This window comes from Hyposmocoma kahamanoa, unplaced genomic scaffold (assembly GCF_003589595.1).
Source record: "Hyposmocoma kahamanoa isolate Upper Pololo Valley unplaced genomic scaffold, ASM358959v1 93, whole genome shotgun sequence".
Lineage (NCBI taxonomy): Eukaryota > Metazoa > Arthropoda > Insecta > Lepidoptera > Cosmopterigidae > Hyposmocoma > Hyposmocoma kahamanoa.
This window is the reverse complement of record NW_020654810.1, coordinates 12,696,638-12,714,798: the sequence shown is the minus strand read 5'-3', so window position 1 is coordinate 12,714,798 and position 18,161 is coordinate 12,696,638. Positions and strand designations below refer to the sequence as shown.

The following is an 18,161-nucleotide window of genomic DNA, read 5'->3' as shown; positions in this document are numbered from 1 at the left end:
TTCTAATTTTGGAGTGATTTTTTTTTAACGTCATTATAAATAACCATGCTATTCATTGCAGTCACAAATCAAACAATAAACGTTATAAGTTTAGTATAAAAAAAAAGTTTCATTGAGTCGTAGCTTTAAAAAAATATGTCAGCTAGTTTTGACACTTCATATTTAAAAAAAAATGTACGGACGTACCACGGATTTATATATTTCATAAACTGGGTCGCGTACTTCTATATACCAATATTACAAACTTACACCTTATTGGGTTACGTTAAGGTTTATTTTAAATAAAAGTAAAAACCCAGCTACGTGAGATAGCTCGAAGTAGTGGTCTGTCCTTGTCTAACAAGTTGCCAAAGCTAAATAAAATCATCTTAGGTAGTGTCTAGTGCATTAACTTTTTTCATTTTGGTCATTGACCTACCAACTTTTGGTTAAATAAAATTAGCTTAAAGGTATTATGCTTTTACTGTAATAATACAAAAAAATATATAAACAATGAAAGCTTCTATTATGAAGTAGCATATCAAATAAGTATACTAATTTCAATTATGAAATAATATTAGTAGTTTTGGTAATAAAATAAGCGGCCACATTTTCTGTAAAAATTAAAAAGTTAAAAACAATGTGGCTGGCTCATAGATACTATTCTGTATCTATGGGCTGGCTGAACCATGACTGAAAGAGACGCATTACTACTTTGAAGCCTCTCTCTCGGCTCGTTTACCTTATTTACCTTTATTAACTTAGTGCGCGGTCAGTTTAATATACAAGGCCGTGATAATTACCCCGTTTGAGTGTTGTCCGAGAATTTACAATAACCTTTTGTTGTATACATTTTAATGAAAATGCATTGTATAAATATTTACGTAAATAATATAGATACATTCCATGAAATACCAAGAGTTTATTTTTACCATTGATTGTAGTTTTATATTTTTCTCTAAAAAAAAAAGCACAGCTTTAAAAAAACTCGTGTCCTTTGACTCGTGCTCGAAATACCACTCACAATGCGATCGCACGAGTGGCGATGCGATTCATGCGATGCACAACGCGAATAGCGAAGTGACCGTTTACGCATGCGTGTCGTGCATCGCATCGCCTATCGCACGAATGTGTGAACGCGTTTCAACCTCTCGACACGATTGTTTCGACGATATTGTAAACAAGGTGTAAACGCGGTGTTAGAGGATGGAAAAACAAAATTACACCCAATATAATGGTGTGTGCCAGTGTAGTTTTTAAAATTAATATAAAAATTAGTGCGGTCATAGCCTTGTTTAATTTACTTTTTAATTTTACTAATTAGAGTTCAATTCAATTTAAATCTTAGGTGTCAAGCTTGACGGATTTTTTTTTCATCCTTCCTCTAAGCGCGATATCACGGATTTTTAATATCTGTGAATTTAGACGACATAAAGTAGCGTTTTATTTTATACAAAATAAAGTTTCACAAAATTAATTATGTAATTTACTTCGAAACACTGTCATGTGCATGGTCGACAAGTTCTTGGCCGATTTTTGGTTTCTTTCTTTCATTTGCTATTTGAAAGGGATGGATAGAGATTATTGTCAAAGTGACAGCTGTAATGTTAAGTGAAACCACTTCTTTATTTGTGAACGTATATTATATATTAGTTTATGTCCCTTCTCTCTAGAATTAATTTGCAGTGCGCGTTTGGCGTGTGATATAATTTTCTCTGATTCGAATATAAACATTACGTTCTTTACAAACAAACTATCATTAAATTAGTGTGTTCAAATAAGTTCCAGCATTTGGTGTGGTGTGCCGGCGACATGGCTACTATATCATTTGCCAAAAGTTTGGTTAACCCAGGTAATTATATGTGATTTAGTATTCTTATTGGATTTCCAGCTCCATACACAACATTAATTTGTATGATATTCTTTTACTTATGGTATGGAACACAAATTCATAAATAAAATGTTAAGCTGTTTTTGTTGTTTCAAGATTATGTAAATGAAATGCTTTGAGTCTAAAATTTCGAATCAGTTACTCAGTTTTATTGACAACTAAAGTATCATTTACTTATATTTTCATATGTTGTACTTTCTTGAATGGTGACAAATGCGCATATTGATTTTTGTGGATCAAAATTTTGAGGTTATGTCAATAGTTTGCCCTTGTATCAGAATTGAGGCATTTTACCTATTTACAATCCTCCACAATTTCAGCTGTAAAACTTATGTTGAAACAAAGCCAATGTGCGTATCTACGAAGCACTACTGGTCTCCCTGGCCTAACACCACTTAGTATTGTACTCAGAAGAAACTATGCAGAGAAGCAGGTGTTTGAGCGTACAAAGCCTCATTGCAATGTTGGCACAATTGGACATGTAGACCATGGAAAAACTACACTTACTGCTGCCATCACCAAAGGTAAATACTTTCTTTCTAACACTTTTGAGTTTCATTAGGTAATAATTTTTTGCCAGACTAACACTTACAATTAGCGATGGTTTGTCTCTCCTTGCAGTTTAAAGAATAGGTAATACATAATGTTTTTCGGTGTCTCTTCAGTATTAGCAGACCGTGATTTAGCTCAGATGAAAGGGTACTCTGACATTGACAATGCACCTGAAGAAAAGGCCCGTGGTATCACAATTAATGTTGCCCATGTTGAGTACCAGACAGACAAGAGGCATTATGGGCACACAGATTGTCCTGGACATGCTGATTACATCAAGGTACATTAACTTAGTAGTAGTAGTAGTAGTTCTTTCTTCAGCTTCTAAACAAAAATCATGTATTTTCATCATTGAAAACACTGATATCATTTACTCAAAACATTGTTCTTTGATTTTGAATGTAGTGGATATAGCAGAGTCATCGAGTATAACCAGAAATAGCGACGAAATGTCATTTAATTTGTTTGAAAACTATTCTGCCAAATCCTTACGGTGATGACTGTGCTCCGATTGGTCAGCCCGAATTCGAAACAATTGACAGGCGTCGTCAATTGTTTCACTTCAAATCTACCAGTTTAACTTGCTATAATGGACGAAAATTGAAAAATTACATATTTAACATTTAATTACTGACGAAATGTGATTCGTTTGTTTTGTAATTAGATGTTTTGCTGTTGTTCCCACTCAACCGAATGAAACAGCTCCCCATAGTTAGAAATATCTTTATTACAACAAATACAGAATATTTTTGGAATATATGGAGACGTACACACAGGTCAGTTGTTGGCGCTGTATTATTTCAGCTTTCTAATTTGTGATTCCAGTGCAAACGAGAGTAGAAATTTAAAAGTGATATAAGGCCCATTTGCCTGATGAGTTGCCAGGGATGGATAGCCCTTATTTTACCTATATTTCTGGTTATATACCCGATGAGCAGAGTCAATACTTACAGCAATCATTCAGTTAAAAAGATATCAATACATAAAATATACTAATGACCATTTGTATACTTTCAGAATATGATCACAGGAACAGCTCAAATGGATGGTGCCATACTTGTAGTAGCAGCCACAGATGGTGTTATGCCACAAACACGTGAGCACTTGCTGCTTGCGAAACAGATAGGCATTCAGCATGTTGTAATATTCATTAATAAAGTTGATGCTGCTGATGAAGAGATGGTGGAGCTAGTGGAGATGGAAATCAGAGAGCTAATGACTGAAATGGGGTATGACGGTGACAACGTACCTGTAATTAAAGGTATGTTCAAGGAAATAAATTAAAACTATGTTTACATTTTATAATTTTGTGATATTATTGATTTGTTGATTATGTTTTTAGGATCTGCACTAAGTGCACTAGAGGGTAAGAGCCCAGAAATTGGTGCTGAAGCAATTAACAAGCTCTTGGATGAAGTGGATGCCTACATACCTACACCAATACGTGAGCTGGACAAACCTTTCCTTTTGCCAGTTGAATCTGTACACTCAATTCCTGGACGTGGTACTGTTGTTACTGGACGCTTACACAGAGGTATGTAACATAACAAATTTGGAGGCGAAATTGGGAGACAAATACCATTTAACAGATGAGTCATGTTTTGGCTAATATAAGCACATTTTTTTTGTTTACAGGTGTTTTGAAGAAGGGTACTGAGTGTGAAATTGTTGGCCATGGTAAGGTGATGAAGACCACAGTTACTGGTGTAGAAATGTTCCACAAGACACTGGATGAAGCACAAGCCGGTGACCAGTTAGGCGCCCTGGTTAGGTCCATCAAAAGAGAACAAATCAAACGAGGCATGGTTATGTCCAAACCTGGCACAGTAAAGGCCCATGACAATGTTGAAGCTGCTGTTTATATTCTCAGCAAGGACGAAGGTGGACGATCCAAACCCTTCACATCTTTCATTCAACTACAGATGTTCTCAATGACTTGGGATTGTGCAGCACAAGTTGTCATACCTGATAAGGAGATGGTTATGCCTGGCGAAGATGCTACGTAAGTATTTCCGTTCTTTATTTTGTAATTTCATTAAATCTGTGCTCTTCAAATTATCACTTATTTTTTCTGTTTCAGTCTCAAGTTAAGACTTGTAAAACCTATGGTGTGTGAAGCTGGACAAAGATTCACATTACGTTTGGGTGACTTGACTTTAGGAACAGGTGTCATCACTAAGATCAATAACAATCTATCAGAAGAAGAAAGAATAAAGTTGATGGAAGGCAAGAAAGCGCGAGAGAGGGCTGCTGTTAAGAAGTAAATGATAGTAATATAAAATTATTGTAGGCATGTTGTAGGTCACTTTATTGTACGCATTTGTAAAATTTCACCAATAAACTTACCACCAAATTAGTTGTTTCTTTTGTTGTCTTTATAAAATTCATGAATATATAGCTAATAGTAGACTACCAATCACAGAACAATAAATACGGTTTACTGCTTTTTTTCTTCTGTGATAATAATAATTCAGCTGGAGGTTGTCATCAGGCTCTTAGGAATTCCTAATAGAATCCATTTTTAGTGGCGCCCATGGCCTATGCCTGAAGAACAATGATGTAAATTATAGGTTTTCTTTAGGTAGATCTCGGATATCCAGTGGCAACACGCGACCTTCAGCAGGTCTCTTTAAAAATCCGCAATTGTAATGGACAATTCGAAGCTGGGGTTTCACATGACGCCTGTCATTCTGAACTTTATCTTTGTCAAGACGAGACTATGAGGGTGTTGAAAGATTGCAAATTTTTTCCTTAGCCCTTGTGGCGTTAGCACTAAATACAGCTATATCAAGAAATACGTGATTGAACACATTTTTTTGGGCAGTACTACATTACTTGCATGACCACGTAGTGATAATGTAATCACTCTCTTTGGACCATGTCGCCGAAGATTGCGATAACTCTAATACACAGCGGGCATGTTCTATCCATCCCACACTCACAAATCCACACTAACGTAGTACTTGCAATGGGGATTTGCGGAAGAAATCGTCACCAAGATATTATATTAAATTTCGGAATTTGCTGTAAACAATTGATTTTTAGCGCCAATGTCCCGTCAACATTACGACACAGAATACAGATGGTGCTTTTCTCTTAAATTGAAAATATTGAGTTTTGAACTTCTTTTAAAATATTGAATTAATCCTAAATGTGTGCTCAAACAGTTTGCTTAACTTCGCCTTTGAACGAATAAAAAGTCAACTCGGTTCTACTCTTACGGTCGTATTCTAGAACTATTTACATATATGTCTGAGTTCTGGAATAGAACTCTACTCAATGCTCAAGTCAGAATTTGAGCAGACTTGAGTATGATTTCAAGCACTGGAAATACAACCCTAATGGCAAGGACTTGAGTATGATTTTCACTGCTTACTGCAATACTCAAGTCCTGACTTATACATATATCTGACTCAGACATATATATCTGTGATTCTACTACAAGGATATTCAAAATATCTCGTGTAGATTACAAAGTAGTTAATCTACACACATATCATAAACTCTCTATGTGTTCAAAAACCGCACGCAAAGTAAGACCAGTCTATAGGTAAACTGTTTTGTTAGAACAAATTTCTTATGTGTGAAAATGTTATTATTGCTTTCAGATTCGCTCTGGGCCTTTTGGAGGGAAAAGTGTCGTTTTTATTTTGACTTTCAATTATTTTGGGAAATCTAGTTTAAAGTGGAATAGGATAGCGCTATTGTGCCTTAATCGAAGATTAAAACGCGAAATTATACGAATGTCGAATTAAAGTACCCGTATCGGCCCGTTTTAAGGAATCCCGAGTCAATCCAAGCACGCCGCCTCAAATTGCCTATCCTCTTTGTGGCGTCCATATTTACAGAAACATAATTAAACTTCATGTTTAGGCTGATGGCTTTGCCAAAGCCTTAATATAAATGCGCTTTGATAAAAGACAAGTTTTATCAAAGCGCATTTATATGTGCTATACTGCTTTATCTGTTGAACTGTATATATATTATCATACAATACAATGTTACCGTTGTTGCCGTTATGGTCATACCAAAATGCAGTGTAGATCCAAACCCCGTTGCCTAAAATGTGGTGAAGACCATACTGCTGAAACCTGCTCGGTACATGTAGATTATGCTTCTTGTTGCCTATGTTCTGGATTCCATTTTGCAAATAGCAAATCCTGTCCTGAATTTGCCCGTCAAAAAGAAATTAAAGTGTCCATGGCCCAAAGTAGTATATCATATTCCGAAGCATCAAAACATCACCCTCCAATTTCAAGATCTTTTGCTGATGCAGTTCGCTCCTCTCAACAAAAATCTAATGATAGTAGGCTGAACCTTAACTACACAGTTTCAGCAGAGGCTCATTCAACTAATAAATCTTATAAAAAAACAGTGTTTGTTCAACCACGGTCCCCTCCTAAAGTAGCGGGTGGGTATGATCGTGCTGCACATGATTCATTTGCAAAGGATTACAACATACCTTTAGCTTTCCCTAATGGTTCAGCACTTAAAGCCTCTTCTAATACTAGTTCACAGACATCTATCTCGGACATTATTATAGCCATTGTAAATTTCTTGACTAAATCAAATATGATTCAGACTAAATTTGAACCGTCCTACGTAGCCAATGTTATTAAAAATTCTGTTTTAATTCGTCCTCAATATGGACCCAGTAATTCTACAGTAGAACTGTAGAAGTGCCTCCAGTAAAAAATCTGACATTTTTTATTTAATAAATGCACTTCATCCCTTTATGCTTTATCTTTCAGAAACATGATGGAACCTGGCTATCCTTTTAAAGTAACTGGTTATTTCACCCTTAGAAAAGACAGATCTGATGGGTATGGCGGTGTCGCCATAATCATTAAAAATTCTCTAACTTACCAACTCTTACAATTACCCACTTTAAGTGATGGCAAAGATGCTATAGCAATAATTGTAAATGGCATATGTTTCGTATCTATTTACATTCCACGTCCTTCAACAGCTTTATTTAATGAAGGCAACCATTTATTTTCAGTTTTACTAAAACCTTTTTTAGCATTAGGCGATTACTGTCATCATCAATCATGGGGAAGCTCTTCATGTAATTGTTTTGGAGACTTAATGTTAGATATACTTGACTCTCAAAATCTCTGTATTTTGAATAATAGCGCTCCTACGCGTCTCCCAGGTCCAGGTGAAGGATTAAGTGCACCTGATCTCTCTGTATCCACGCCTGATTTAGCATCCTCGCTCTCATGGCATGTTCATACTTCTTCCTGTGGTAGTGACCACATTCCTATTATAATATCATTTCCTTTTATTCGCCATATGCCTAATGCCAAAAACCCAATCCCCGCATAAAGTATAGATTTCCTCATGACTGGACTGTATTTTCTCAGCGAGTTGAAAATAGAACTTCTTCACTTCCATCTGTTTCTACTCATGAGGAATCTCATTGTTCAGATTCTCTTGTTAAAATGCTTCTTGAAGTTGCAGATGAATTGTTTCCCATTAGAAAAGGTTATCCAGATAGACTTCCATTGCCTCCTTGGTGGGATTGTGAATGCACTGAGGCTATCAAGAGAAGGAAGGAAGCTGAAAGAATTTATGGTCAGTGCATGACTTCTGAAAAATTTGAAATTTATTCACAAGTCGCACGTAACACCCGTAACCTTTAAAAAAAAAAGAAATTTGATGAATGGAAGAAGTTCTGTGAATCTATCTATATCTCCTGACGTTAGTCCCGTCTTTGTCTGGGAAAAAAAATATAAGGTTTCGAAGCGCATTTAATTCTTCATCAAATCCCAATTTTCCATCTGAATTAGCAAATCAATTTTTGGATAAGTTGGCTCCAGCTTCAGCTCCTAATTTAATGACTTGCTCTGTTCCTTCTTTTTCCTCCGGAGACCACTCTGTCCTTAATTCTCCCTTTTCTCTAAACGAATTGAAAGGTGTACTTTCTCTCGTTAAGGATTCATCTCCAGGTGAAGATGGCATCCCATATTTATTTTTCATAAATTGTAGCGACAGGACCCTTAAATACTTTTTGGATATAGTAAACTCAGTTATGTTGTCAAGTAATATCCCTAAATCATGGAAATATCAATCTATAACACCAATCTAAAAACCTAGCAAGTTAGCGTCGGATGCTTCCTCTTTTCGTCCTATAGCTCTTTCATCCGTACTTTTAAAGTTATCTGAACACTTGGTTAAAAACCGTTTGGAATGGTTTGTTGAAAGCAATGGTTTGTTGGCGTCAAACCAATTTGGATTTAGAAAAGGTAAAAGCACATTTGATAATATTAGTATATTTGTGATGGATATCCGTTTGGCTTTTACAAATAATGAATCTGTTTTATCGGCTTTTTTGTATATCAGTGCAGCATATGATAATGTCTTAATTTCTCTGCTTCAAAAAAAATTATATGATTTACGAATTCCCGTAATGTTATCTTCTTTTATCATAAATATGTTGTCTGAAAGATATATCAATATACATCTTCAGGATGGCGCTAAGTTAACTTGTTATGGAAGGGTCTTTTCCCCAAGGCTCTGTTCTTAGCCTTATTCTTTATAATATATATACATATGACTTAGAGTCCTCACTTAATATTTCTGTTAAAATTCTTCAAAACGCTGACGATCTTTTGCTGTACAATGTAAACGGTTGTGTTCAAAAAGCATCTTACTCAATGACACAGTCTCTTCAACATTTGAAATGTTGGCTAGATACAAATGGCCTTGAACTTTTCATTCCCAAAAGCACTGTTGTCTTATTTTCTAAAAAGCGTAATCCACCAATACCTGTGTGGTTTATAATAATGTTCTTCTTTCCTTTGTACCTCAAACTAAATTTTTGGGGATTATTTTAGATTCTAAGCTTACTGGTATTCCACACTCAGATTACATCGTAGCTAAATGTGAGAAAAACCTGAATATTATCAAATGTTTAACGGGTGTTTGGTGGGGAGCAAATTTTTTTTGTTTGAAATTATTATATTATTCACTTATTAGGAGTCTTTTTGATTATGCATCTTTTATTCTTGGCCCATGTTACTCATCGGCATTTAAAAAATTTGAGTGCAATCTAAAGCTTTAAGAATTATTCTGGGAGCAATGAAGTCAAGTCCCATCAATGCGTTGCAAGTGGAGTGTGTGGAACCTCCTCTTCAATTGAGACGTCAATACTTATCCGATAAATATCTGCTCCGTTGCGTGCAATTTACAAAACATCCTCTTTTGTTACGACTTCGACGCCTCTCAACTGACGCATCAACATCTCCTTATTGGACTCATAAGTCTCTTCCTTGTCTGGTTATTAGTTTCCGTAAGCGTTTGTCTTTGCAAACTCCAATTCATAACTCCCTTTGTTTGCCTCTTTTCTCTACTAAATACGAAGCTTTAGTTTTATCTCTGGACATCCGTTTGTCTTTAGGTATCAATAAGAATTCTATTGAAAATTCCCATACTTTCAATTTCATTAGAGACGGACTTCCAATCGTGGCACTGCATTTTTAGTGATGCTTCTAAGCATGGCAGCGACAGTGTTGTTGGCGTTGGTGTGTATCATCAACAATATAATATTGTTCAAAAAATTAAATTGCCTCCAGAAACTTCTGTTTTTACTGGAGAGTGTTTCGGTTTATACAAATCAGTCGAGTACGTTCTCTTAGCTAAGCTAAGAAACACTGTAATTTTTTCCGGCTCTAATGAGTGCACTTCAGGCACTGTCTAGATTTCCTTTTAAAACGCGAATACTTTGCCCAATAATACTCGAAATTAGAAATTTGTTCTTAGCTTGCTCTTCGAAAGGCTTGTCTGTAGTTTTCTCCTGGATTCCGAGTCATTCCGGTATTCACGGAAAGTCCATTAGTGTATTAAATAATTGGTCTAATGTGCATAAGAGATTCGTGTTTGCATTGTATTTGGAGGGGCCAGCTCTATAATGGTATAAAACGTATTTTTCTTCATACATCGTCATGTCTCATGTCATCATACGTCTATGATGTAATTGCACAGAAGTTAAAAGAGGAATTTCCCTCACAAATAGATTACGCCCGAGAGTTTTATTATAGGCGACATTCATTAGGGGCCTAATGAATCGCTGATAAGTTATTTTTGTAGTTTAGATAAGTTAGCGACGAAAGCGAATATTCAAGATGTTCAGTTTATTAGACATTTCTTGAAATCTTTGATACCCAATTTTCAATGGATGCTGGCTAGTAATTTGTATTTATCTAAAGAGGAGTTGAGGAAAATATACAACTAGATGATATATTTAATCACGGTTATGATGTGAGTCGACAAAATATTGATTTGCCAGTATATTTTCCTAAGGAGGACTCTCACTGTTGGCAAATACAGGGTGACTCTGCACCGATAATTAGACCCGAGTCTAAGCAGTCGGAATATCAAGTGCCACGAGCACCAGTCGTGCATCAGGATACGCCAAGTCAAGGGTATTCACGGGCACATAGTAGTGGATCTTCGTCGGGATCTCCTCAACGTAGATGTCAGCAAAGCGCAGCTGAACATTTAGAAAATTTGTCTACAATTGATAGTTTTAGTGTAGATAGATTTAGAGCACCTTTTGTATCTGTTTTTATTAATGATGTAAGTTGCGAGGCGTTGGTGGATACTAGTGCTTCGGTTTCTATAATCTCTCGTTGTTTTGCAGAAAAGTTACATTTGCGCATTGATGATACTCCAAGTTTTCCTTTGCGTGCAGTGGGGGGAACGCCAATAAATGTGCAGTCGTCCACCAAAGTGTCGTTGACATTTAATGGAAAGGAATATCAATCAAGGTTGCTGGTTGTAGAGGATTTTGAAGAATATCTAATTTTGGGTCAGGATATTTTAAAGAAACATGATTTCAAGTTGTCAAAATTAGAAATGGACAACAAAATTTCATCTTCTAAGTCCATGACAGATATTGGGGAAGATGACTGCCGATTTGGATTGGATAGATATAGCTTACTTTTTCTTTTTTTAATTTCATAGATATATTATCCAGTTTATGTTCATAGTTCGTGGTCACTCTCCCAGATGAACAAGAACTGTCTGCATTCAAGGAAAATATATTTATTTAATTATTAGAAATCCTTCATGTGGTATACCCTCATATCATATGTATGTTAGGAAATTGTCGTTGTTAGGATTATATGTGTGTTTGTTCCTGTTTGTTTAAAGAAAGTGAGAAAAACTGAGGGAACGTGGATAGCTGCAGGATGAGGACTAAGGCAGCTGGGAGATCAATATTGATGTAACCCAGTGATCATCCGATGGATGCTCAAGCCTGTGTCGTCGTTGTGGCAGCATGCATGTTGAAGATAGTTTAGGGAAACAGTTAGGAAGTTTTGAGTAGTGATGTTTAGACATTTTGTTAGGATCATTCAGCCAGGTTAGAGTCGCTGAAATAAAGTGTTAGGATTTAGCCAGGTTCCCTAATTAGCTAGGATAGCTGACGAGTAATTATATTTTGATTTGTTTGATTAGGATGTGGTCATGGTCTATCCTTTTAGATAGGTTTTTAGCAGACTAAAGCCATAGCCTCCTCGGTGGTTTACTTGTTGGTAAGATAATAGCTTCCGAGCAGTGTGTGGCTAGCCTATAGTAAAGGCTGATCACTGATGTAAGTTGCCTATCATAGGTAGAGCACCAGCTAAGGATATTCACCCCTTCAGCTGTGACGAAGAGGGATGTAGTCTAGGCTCTACTCTATGTGTAGAATCTCTGGCTGAATGAATAGTTTTGTAATTAGAATGTGTTTTGGGAAATGAAGTAAAAAAAGAATAGAGCATCTTGATATATAACGAAATATAACCCAACGCCGAAAGTATGTAAAAAAGTGCAATAAAGTATATTTTGAAGATTATTCCAGTTTAAATTCATAAAAGTACCTCTCGCTACGCAACCCAAGCTACGCCCCAGTTACACTACTGATAATAGATACTACAAAACTGAAAAAAAAACGAAACGTTGTAACCAAAGAGTTATAGAATTTCTTTTATAATATTGCTAAGGTCATAATAATTTTCGTCCCTTTGTTCTCAAAATCGATCAGAATCGAGACAGTACATAACTAAATGTTAAAGGCCAAAAGAATGTACAATCGGCTGTAACACGAAACTGAATTCATTATACAAAAGTGCGTTCGTTCGATATTCATAGCGTATTAACAAAGGATCGCAAATATATCGCACCAAGTAAAAGCCGCAATGTATTACAAATTATGAGGCATACACTCGGTTGCATATTTATTTTCTCTATTCTCTATTTCTCTAAATTGATAAAAAACCAAAATAATTGTTTTTAAAATAAACTATGCATCTTCTGATTACAAAATCACTTGCCCGTGGAAGGAAACGTCTCTGTTTACTCCTTTACCTACAGTTAGGGTGCTTTTGCAGTTTATAATGGCACAATTCTTCATTTTTCGCGTTTTCGACTAGTGTTTAACTACGCTAACGGTCGAGCGGGTTCTGAATTGTAGGCGGCAAGTTAGTGAATTTCACTTAATTAATAAACTGATCCCTTTCGCATTATTCATATGGCCAGTAATATGTACATCCTTTTGCTGCAAATTTGACAATAAGTTACTACCATACTTAACTTTAGGTAAATGATCACAGATACTACATTGCTCTAAGACCTGTATCTTAATTTGATTACTACCATCAATATTCTCAGTAATTCACTCATACAACTTATGGTTATTCCTTTGAGTTACTATTCCACCGAAAGTATGGTTCATCTCTGTTTGACCAATAATTTTCAATTGTAGATATTCCGCTACACTTCTCTTTATAAATGACCGAATGAATGAATCTAACAATGCTCGTACCGTCACCGTTTTGTTTCCATTTATTACGTTAACCATCAATGTTTGTAGTAATACGGTATCTTGACAAGACGTCACTTGTCTTAATACTGCTTGTCCATCTTTCGATTTCTCCGACACCTCTTGTTTTGGGCCCAACAAACTTTCACACATAATAGAAAAGTGTCGTCTTCCACAGGCAATTCATTGTACATGTTTTCTGCACTTCATTGCCATGTGGCCGACCTTTAAACATACAAAGCATACGTTTTTCCGCTTCAAGAAGTTATGTCGCTCCTCTAAAGACATTTTTGCCACAGAATTGCATTCCGAACTTGTGTGAGAAAGTTTGTCACACTATATGCAAGTTTGAACCTTATCAGTTTAATCTTTATCCTTTGGCTTTACATTTTTAACGTTCTTGCTCTTACTTACCGTCGAAAAACACGCTACTGAAGGACCTGGTGCATCAGTAAATTTATAGTCTCTACCTTGATTACTACGAGTCAGATTTATTATTTCTTCAGATTCTACTCCTAGTTTCACACACTGAAGTAACTTAGTCAGTTGACTCCCCGGTTGACCTTGCAGTTGAGACCGATTCCACACACGTAATATATCTGTTGGCAACGCCGACTCAACTAATAGAAACATGAAAGCCGCATATTTTTCTTGTGTAACGCCAAGCGACTCTAACGCCATAATTTGTGTCATGATCTTATTGTATAATTACCTCAGAGAAGAACTGGTGGGTCCTTTGGCTTGAGTTAAAGTTATTGAAGCAGTTCTCGTACGTAAAACTCCGTCCGTCGTCAAGTCGTCTCTTTAAATTGTTCGAGAACCTTATAATACTCGGCTGACGGAGGGAAGCTTTCCACTAGCTCTAGTGCACCTGTCCCCACTTGGTTGGGTCAAATATTGGAACTTGTCTTCTTTGTCTATGGTCTCGTCAGAGTCAAACTTCTTGAACTGCGCCCAGAACGGTAGCTATCGTCGGATATTCCCATTACATCGGGGCAGATCCAGCTTCGGTAAGTGTAAAGATCGTTTCGCATTGCCGAAACTGTTTGAACCATCTCCTGACCTACAGCGTTTACACATGACAGTACCACACACAGAACGCTCTGCTGAGTCTGTTATTTCTTTTACTGACTCCTCTAAGGGTCGTATTCCAGAACTCTACTCAATGCTCAAGCCAGGATTTGAGCAGACTTGAGTATGATTTCAAGCACTGGAAATACGACGATTTTCGACGATGATTTTCAGTGCTCACTGCAATACTCAAGTCCTGTCTTGAGTATTGAGTAGAGTTCTGGAATACGACGCTTAGGGTCGTTTTCCAAAACTCAGACATATATCTAAATAGTTCTAGAATACGACCCGAAGAGTAGAACCGAGTTCACTTTCATGCGTTCAAAAGCGAAGTTAAGCAAATTGTATGAGTACACATTTAGAATTAATTCAATATTTTAAAAGAAGTTCAAAAGTCAATATTTTCAATTTAAAAAAAAACACGACGAATACGACCCTAAATGATACCATCTTGACTCTTACTCATCGGCAACATCGCTTTTCTGCTCTACGTATTGTTCATCACGACTGTCGCTCTCTAACAACGAATTGAAATATTTATTTTGAGCCGCAACGAACTTTACATGATGCATTCTACCTACTCAACTTCTTGAACTCTGCACAAATATTCGACATCTCCTTTTTATTAACATATTCTTTTAATTTATTTGCGCTAAAAGTAAATCTTCGTCTCGCTAATTACGATCTAATAGTATTCTATCCATTTTCTTTAATCACAGCGGCCGCCAGATGTTCGGGATAATTTTAGGTTCTGATATGGACAGACGATACGGCGGGCCGCAGCCTTTGCTGTTGAAGTTTGAAATTAGCCATAAGCTTTTCGACGAAGCAGAACATCGTGATGACACGTCGAAAAAGTTTCACAACCCTCGGAAAATGTGTGAAGTTTCCAACCCGCATTGAGTCAGCGTGGAGGACCATGTTCTAAATCATAGCTTCACAAAACTCACATAGGCAAGATAAAAAATTTCAATACCCGCAAAAATAATTGAAAACACGTATTTTTTTATACGCTCTCAAGTAATTTTGATGCTTTTCACAAAGAGAAAATTAGCTTTTGTTTTGTAATATTCTTAAAAAAAACATTTGACATTATGAAAATTCGAGCTGACGTTATTTCGGGCAAATGTATTTTCTGAATTCTGATAGGTAACCCAAGCCGTAAAACGAGTACAAAAATATCTTGTTAGTTATTGCTAACGTTTAATAAAAAATCATCAAAGCGACTCTATAGTTTCTTTGTTCTAAATATTTCAATCGCTTGTGGTTCGGACAATTGACAATGACCAACAAGTTTATATAAGCTTCTTGAAATTAACGTAATGGGTCTCTTTCCATCTTTTGCGCATGCAATGTGTTATTATTTATTTAAAGATACACCATCAACTTAACACAAAACAATACTTTAAAAAAATACACACAGGTTCACTGTACAAGGTGCCAAGTCACTACAGATGTATACATCACTAAAAATCGAATGTTAACCAATGAGATACTAAAGAAAATATATAATTACAAATATAAAATTACAGTAATAATTAGTTATGTATAATAGATATTTATAAGCTTTATAAGTTAAAACAAATTGCTTGCACATACGAAGAAACTGCTTAGTATTTTTTATATTAAAGATATCCATTTCGCCGTCTCCAGTCGTAAGTAAGTCATTGTATGACTGCATGAGTCTGTTCAAGGGGGCATACTTTCCAAGATTAGCCCTGCCACTAGACAAAACAAATGTTCTGACTATGGGGTACCTAGGCACTTTACGAGGAACGTTAAAATTAGTGAGGGCAAGAGCCTCTGGCGACGACATACCTCCATGCACTATCTTATGCAAAACTCCAATATCGATGATTCGACGTCTGGTCTCAAGAGAAAGCATTTTGAAATTGTGTAGGCGAGTATTATATTCAGCACGATAGGGACAGTCGGGGTCTTTATATGCCAGAAAACGAGTAAAGTTACGTTGTATCCTTTCAATTCGTTCACAATGGATTCTATAATGTGGATTCCAAATTGGGGATGCATATTCCAAGGTACTACGTATCAAAGTAATATAAAGCGAGTATGGCAGCCGGACTCCTGAAGTCCCTGCAAGAGCGTTTGACGAAACCCACCATCTTCCAAGCCTTTAATATGATACTATTAATATGGTCCGTGAAATTTAACTTGCTGTCAAACATGACCCCAAGATCACGGACACAAGAGTGCTCAGTTAGACATACACCGTCCACTTTATACTCTGACTGGACAAAATTCTTATTTCTAGTAAACTTAATGTGAAAGCATCTAGATACATTTAAATTCATTTTATTAAGTTTACACCAATCGTGAATAGAATCCAGATCCAACTGTAGAAGGTTAACATCGCTCTGGGTTTTTATGCTTTTGTATAATTTAACGTCGTCGGCAAACATGGAACACTTACTAGTTATGATTTGGTCGGAAATATCATTTATGAAGGCCAAGAAAAGAATTGGACCCAGATGGGAGCCCAGGGTATCACTCCAGAAGTAGGCTCGAAAGAGGAAGACTTAAAACCGAGCACTGTTACACGTTGTTTTCTGTGTTTTAGATAAGAACTAAGCCAATTGAGCAGTTTGCCATGAATGCCATAGGATTCAAGTTTCGACAGCAATAAGTTATGGTTAACACAATCAAATGCGCTGCTAAAATCGGTATATATTGAATCAACTTGAATTCTTTTATCAACGGAATTGGTAAGGTCTGTAGCATAATTTAGAAGATTACTAACAGTTGATTTATTTTTCCGGAACCCGTGCTGAAAATTGGATAAAACTTTTTCGAGATGATTTGTAATGACAGGACAAACAATCTTTTCAAATATTTTAGGTATCACACTCAAAATGGATATCGGTAGGTAGTTTTTTATATTACGTTTATCGCCCTTCTTGTGTATAAGTACAATGTTAGCAGTCTTCCATTTCGATGGGACTATTGAAGTATCCATTGATTTATTAAATAATATCATTATGGGTAATGCCAACTGCTCATATGTCATTTTAACAAAAAATGGTGGTATGCCGTCGGGACCAGCACCGTTGCTTGCATCAACAGATTTTAAGAGTTTCGCTACCGTGCGTTCACAGATCGAGACACGGTTTAGCATGAATTGCGGAAACCTATCATGGCGAGAGATTTGCCCTACCCCATCGGAAGAGGAAAAAACAGAGGAAAACTGCGTGGCGAAAAGGTTACAGACTTCATTGCCAGTACAAGCTGTTTTATCACCGAGAAACATCTCAGCAGGCCAATCTGTATCAGCACCCCATCTCTGCTTTACAAATGTCCAGAATTTCTTAGGGTTCTTTTTGATAGCTTCCTCAGTGTCTTGAATGTAGTCAGTATAACATGAGGAAATCAGAGATTTTTTATAATAATAATAATAATAATAATGTATTGCAAAACCATAATGTACATAATAAGATATTACAAATGTAGTGAGACCAGTATTATGGGCCCTGTCGGGCACGCGACATAGGAGCTAGGAGAGAGGAAGCGCAATTTTATAGTAATATTTTATATATAGTAAGTATTCTATTCTTATTTATCATAGGTACTACATACTATATTATATTGTTATAAAATTTAATTTAAAAACAACCTTAATATTTATCATCATTTTGCGTGGCCTCTGAATGTATTATCTATTAAATATTCGTTAATAGTGCAATAACATTTTTCGGATAAAAATAGTTTTAATTTTTTTATGAAAATGTTGTCATTGTTTTCATTTTTTATATTTTCAGGTAGTTTATTATAAATTTTAATAGAAGAATTGTAGGTACTAGAGGAGTTAATTTTTAATCGTGAAGTCGGCAATACTAATTTATTTTT

The 18,161-nt window shown here is 36.0% G+C and overlaps 1 protein-coding gene across 1 annotated transcript; it reads left to right on the top strand.

Moving 5' to 3' along the window:
* The first annotated feature begins 1,620 nt into the window (after positions 1-1,620).
* LOC113237365 (elongation factor Tu) lies at positions 1,621-4,769 on the top strand. The gene is made up of 7 exons (XM_026473787.1): positions 1,621-1,831; positions 2,191-2,394; positions 2,536-2,702; positions 3,440-3,683; positions 3,765-3,956; positions 4,058-4,424; positions 4,503-4,769. The coding sequence occupies exons 1-7, from the start codon at positions 1,792-1,794 to the stop codon at positions 4,684-4,686; spliced, it is 1,398 nt and encodes a 465-aa protein (XP_026329572.1). The 5' UTR covers positions 1,621-1,791; the 3' UTR covers positions 4,687-4,769.
* Positions 4,770-18,161: the final 13,392 nt, after the last annotated feature.

Bases quoted from the DNA above. Each gene is read 5' to 3' on its own strand.
- LOC113237365 (XM_026473787.1), top strand. From the start codon at position 1,792: ATGGCTACTATATCATTTGCCAAAAGTTTGGTTAACCCAG. The intron at 1,832-2,190 runs GTAATTATATGT...CCACAATTTCAG, and splicing joins CAAAAGTTTGGTTAACCCAG to CTGTAAAACTTATGTTGAAA. The intron at 3,957-4,057 runs GTATGTAACATA...TTTTGTTTACAG, and splicing joins TACTGGACGCTTACACAGAG to GTGTTTTGAAGAAGGGTACT.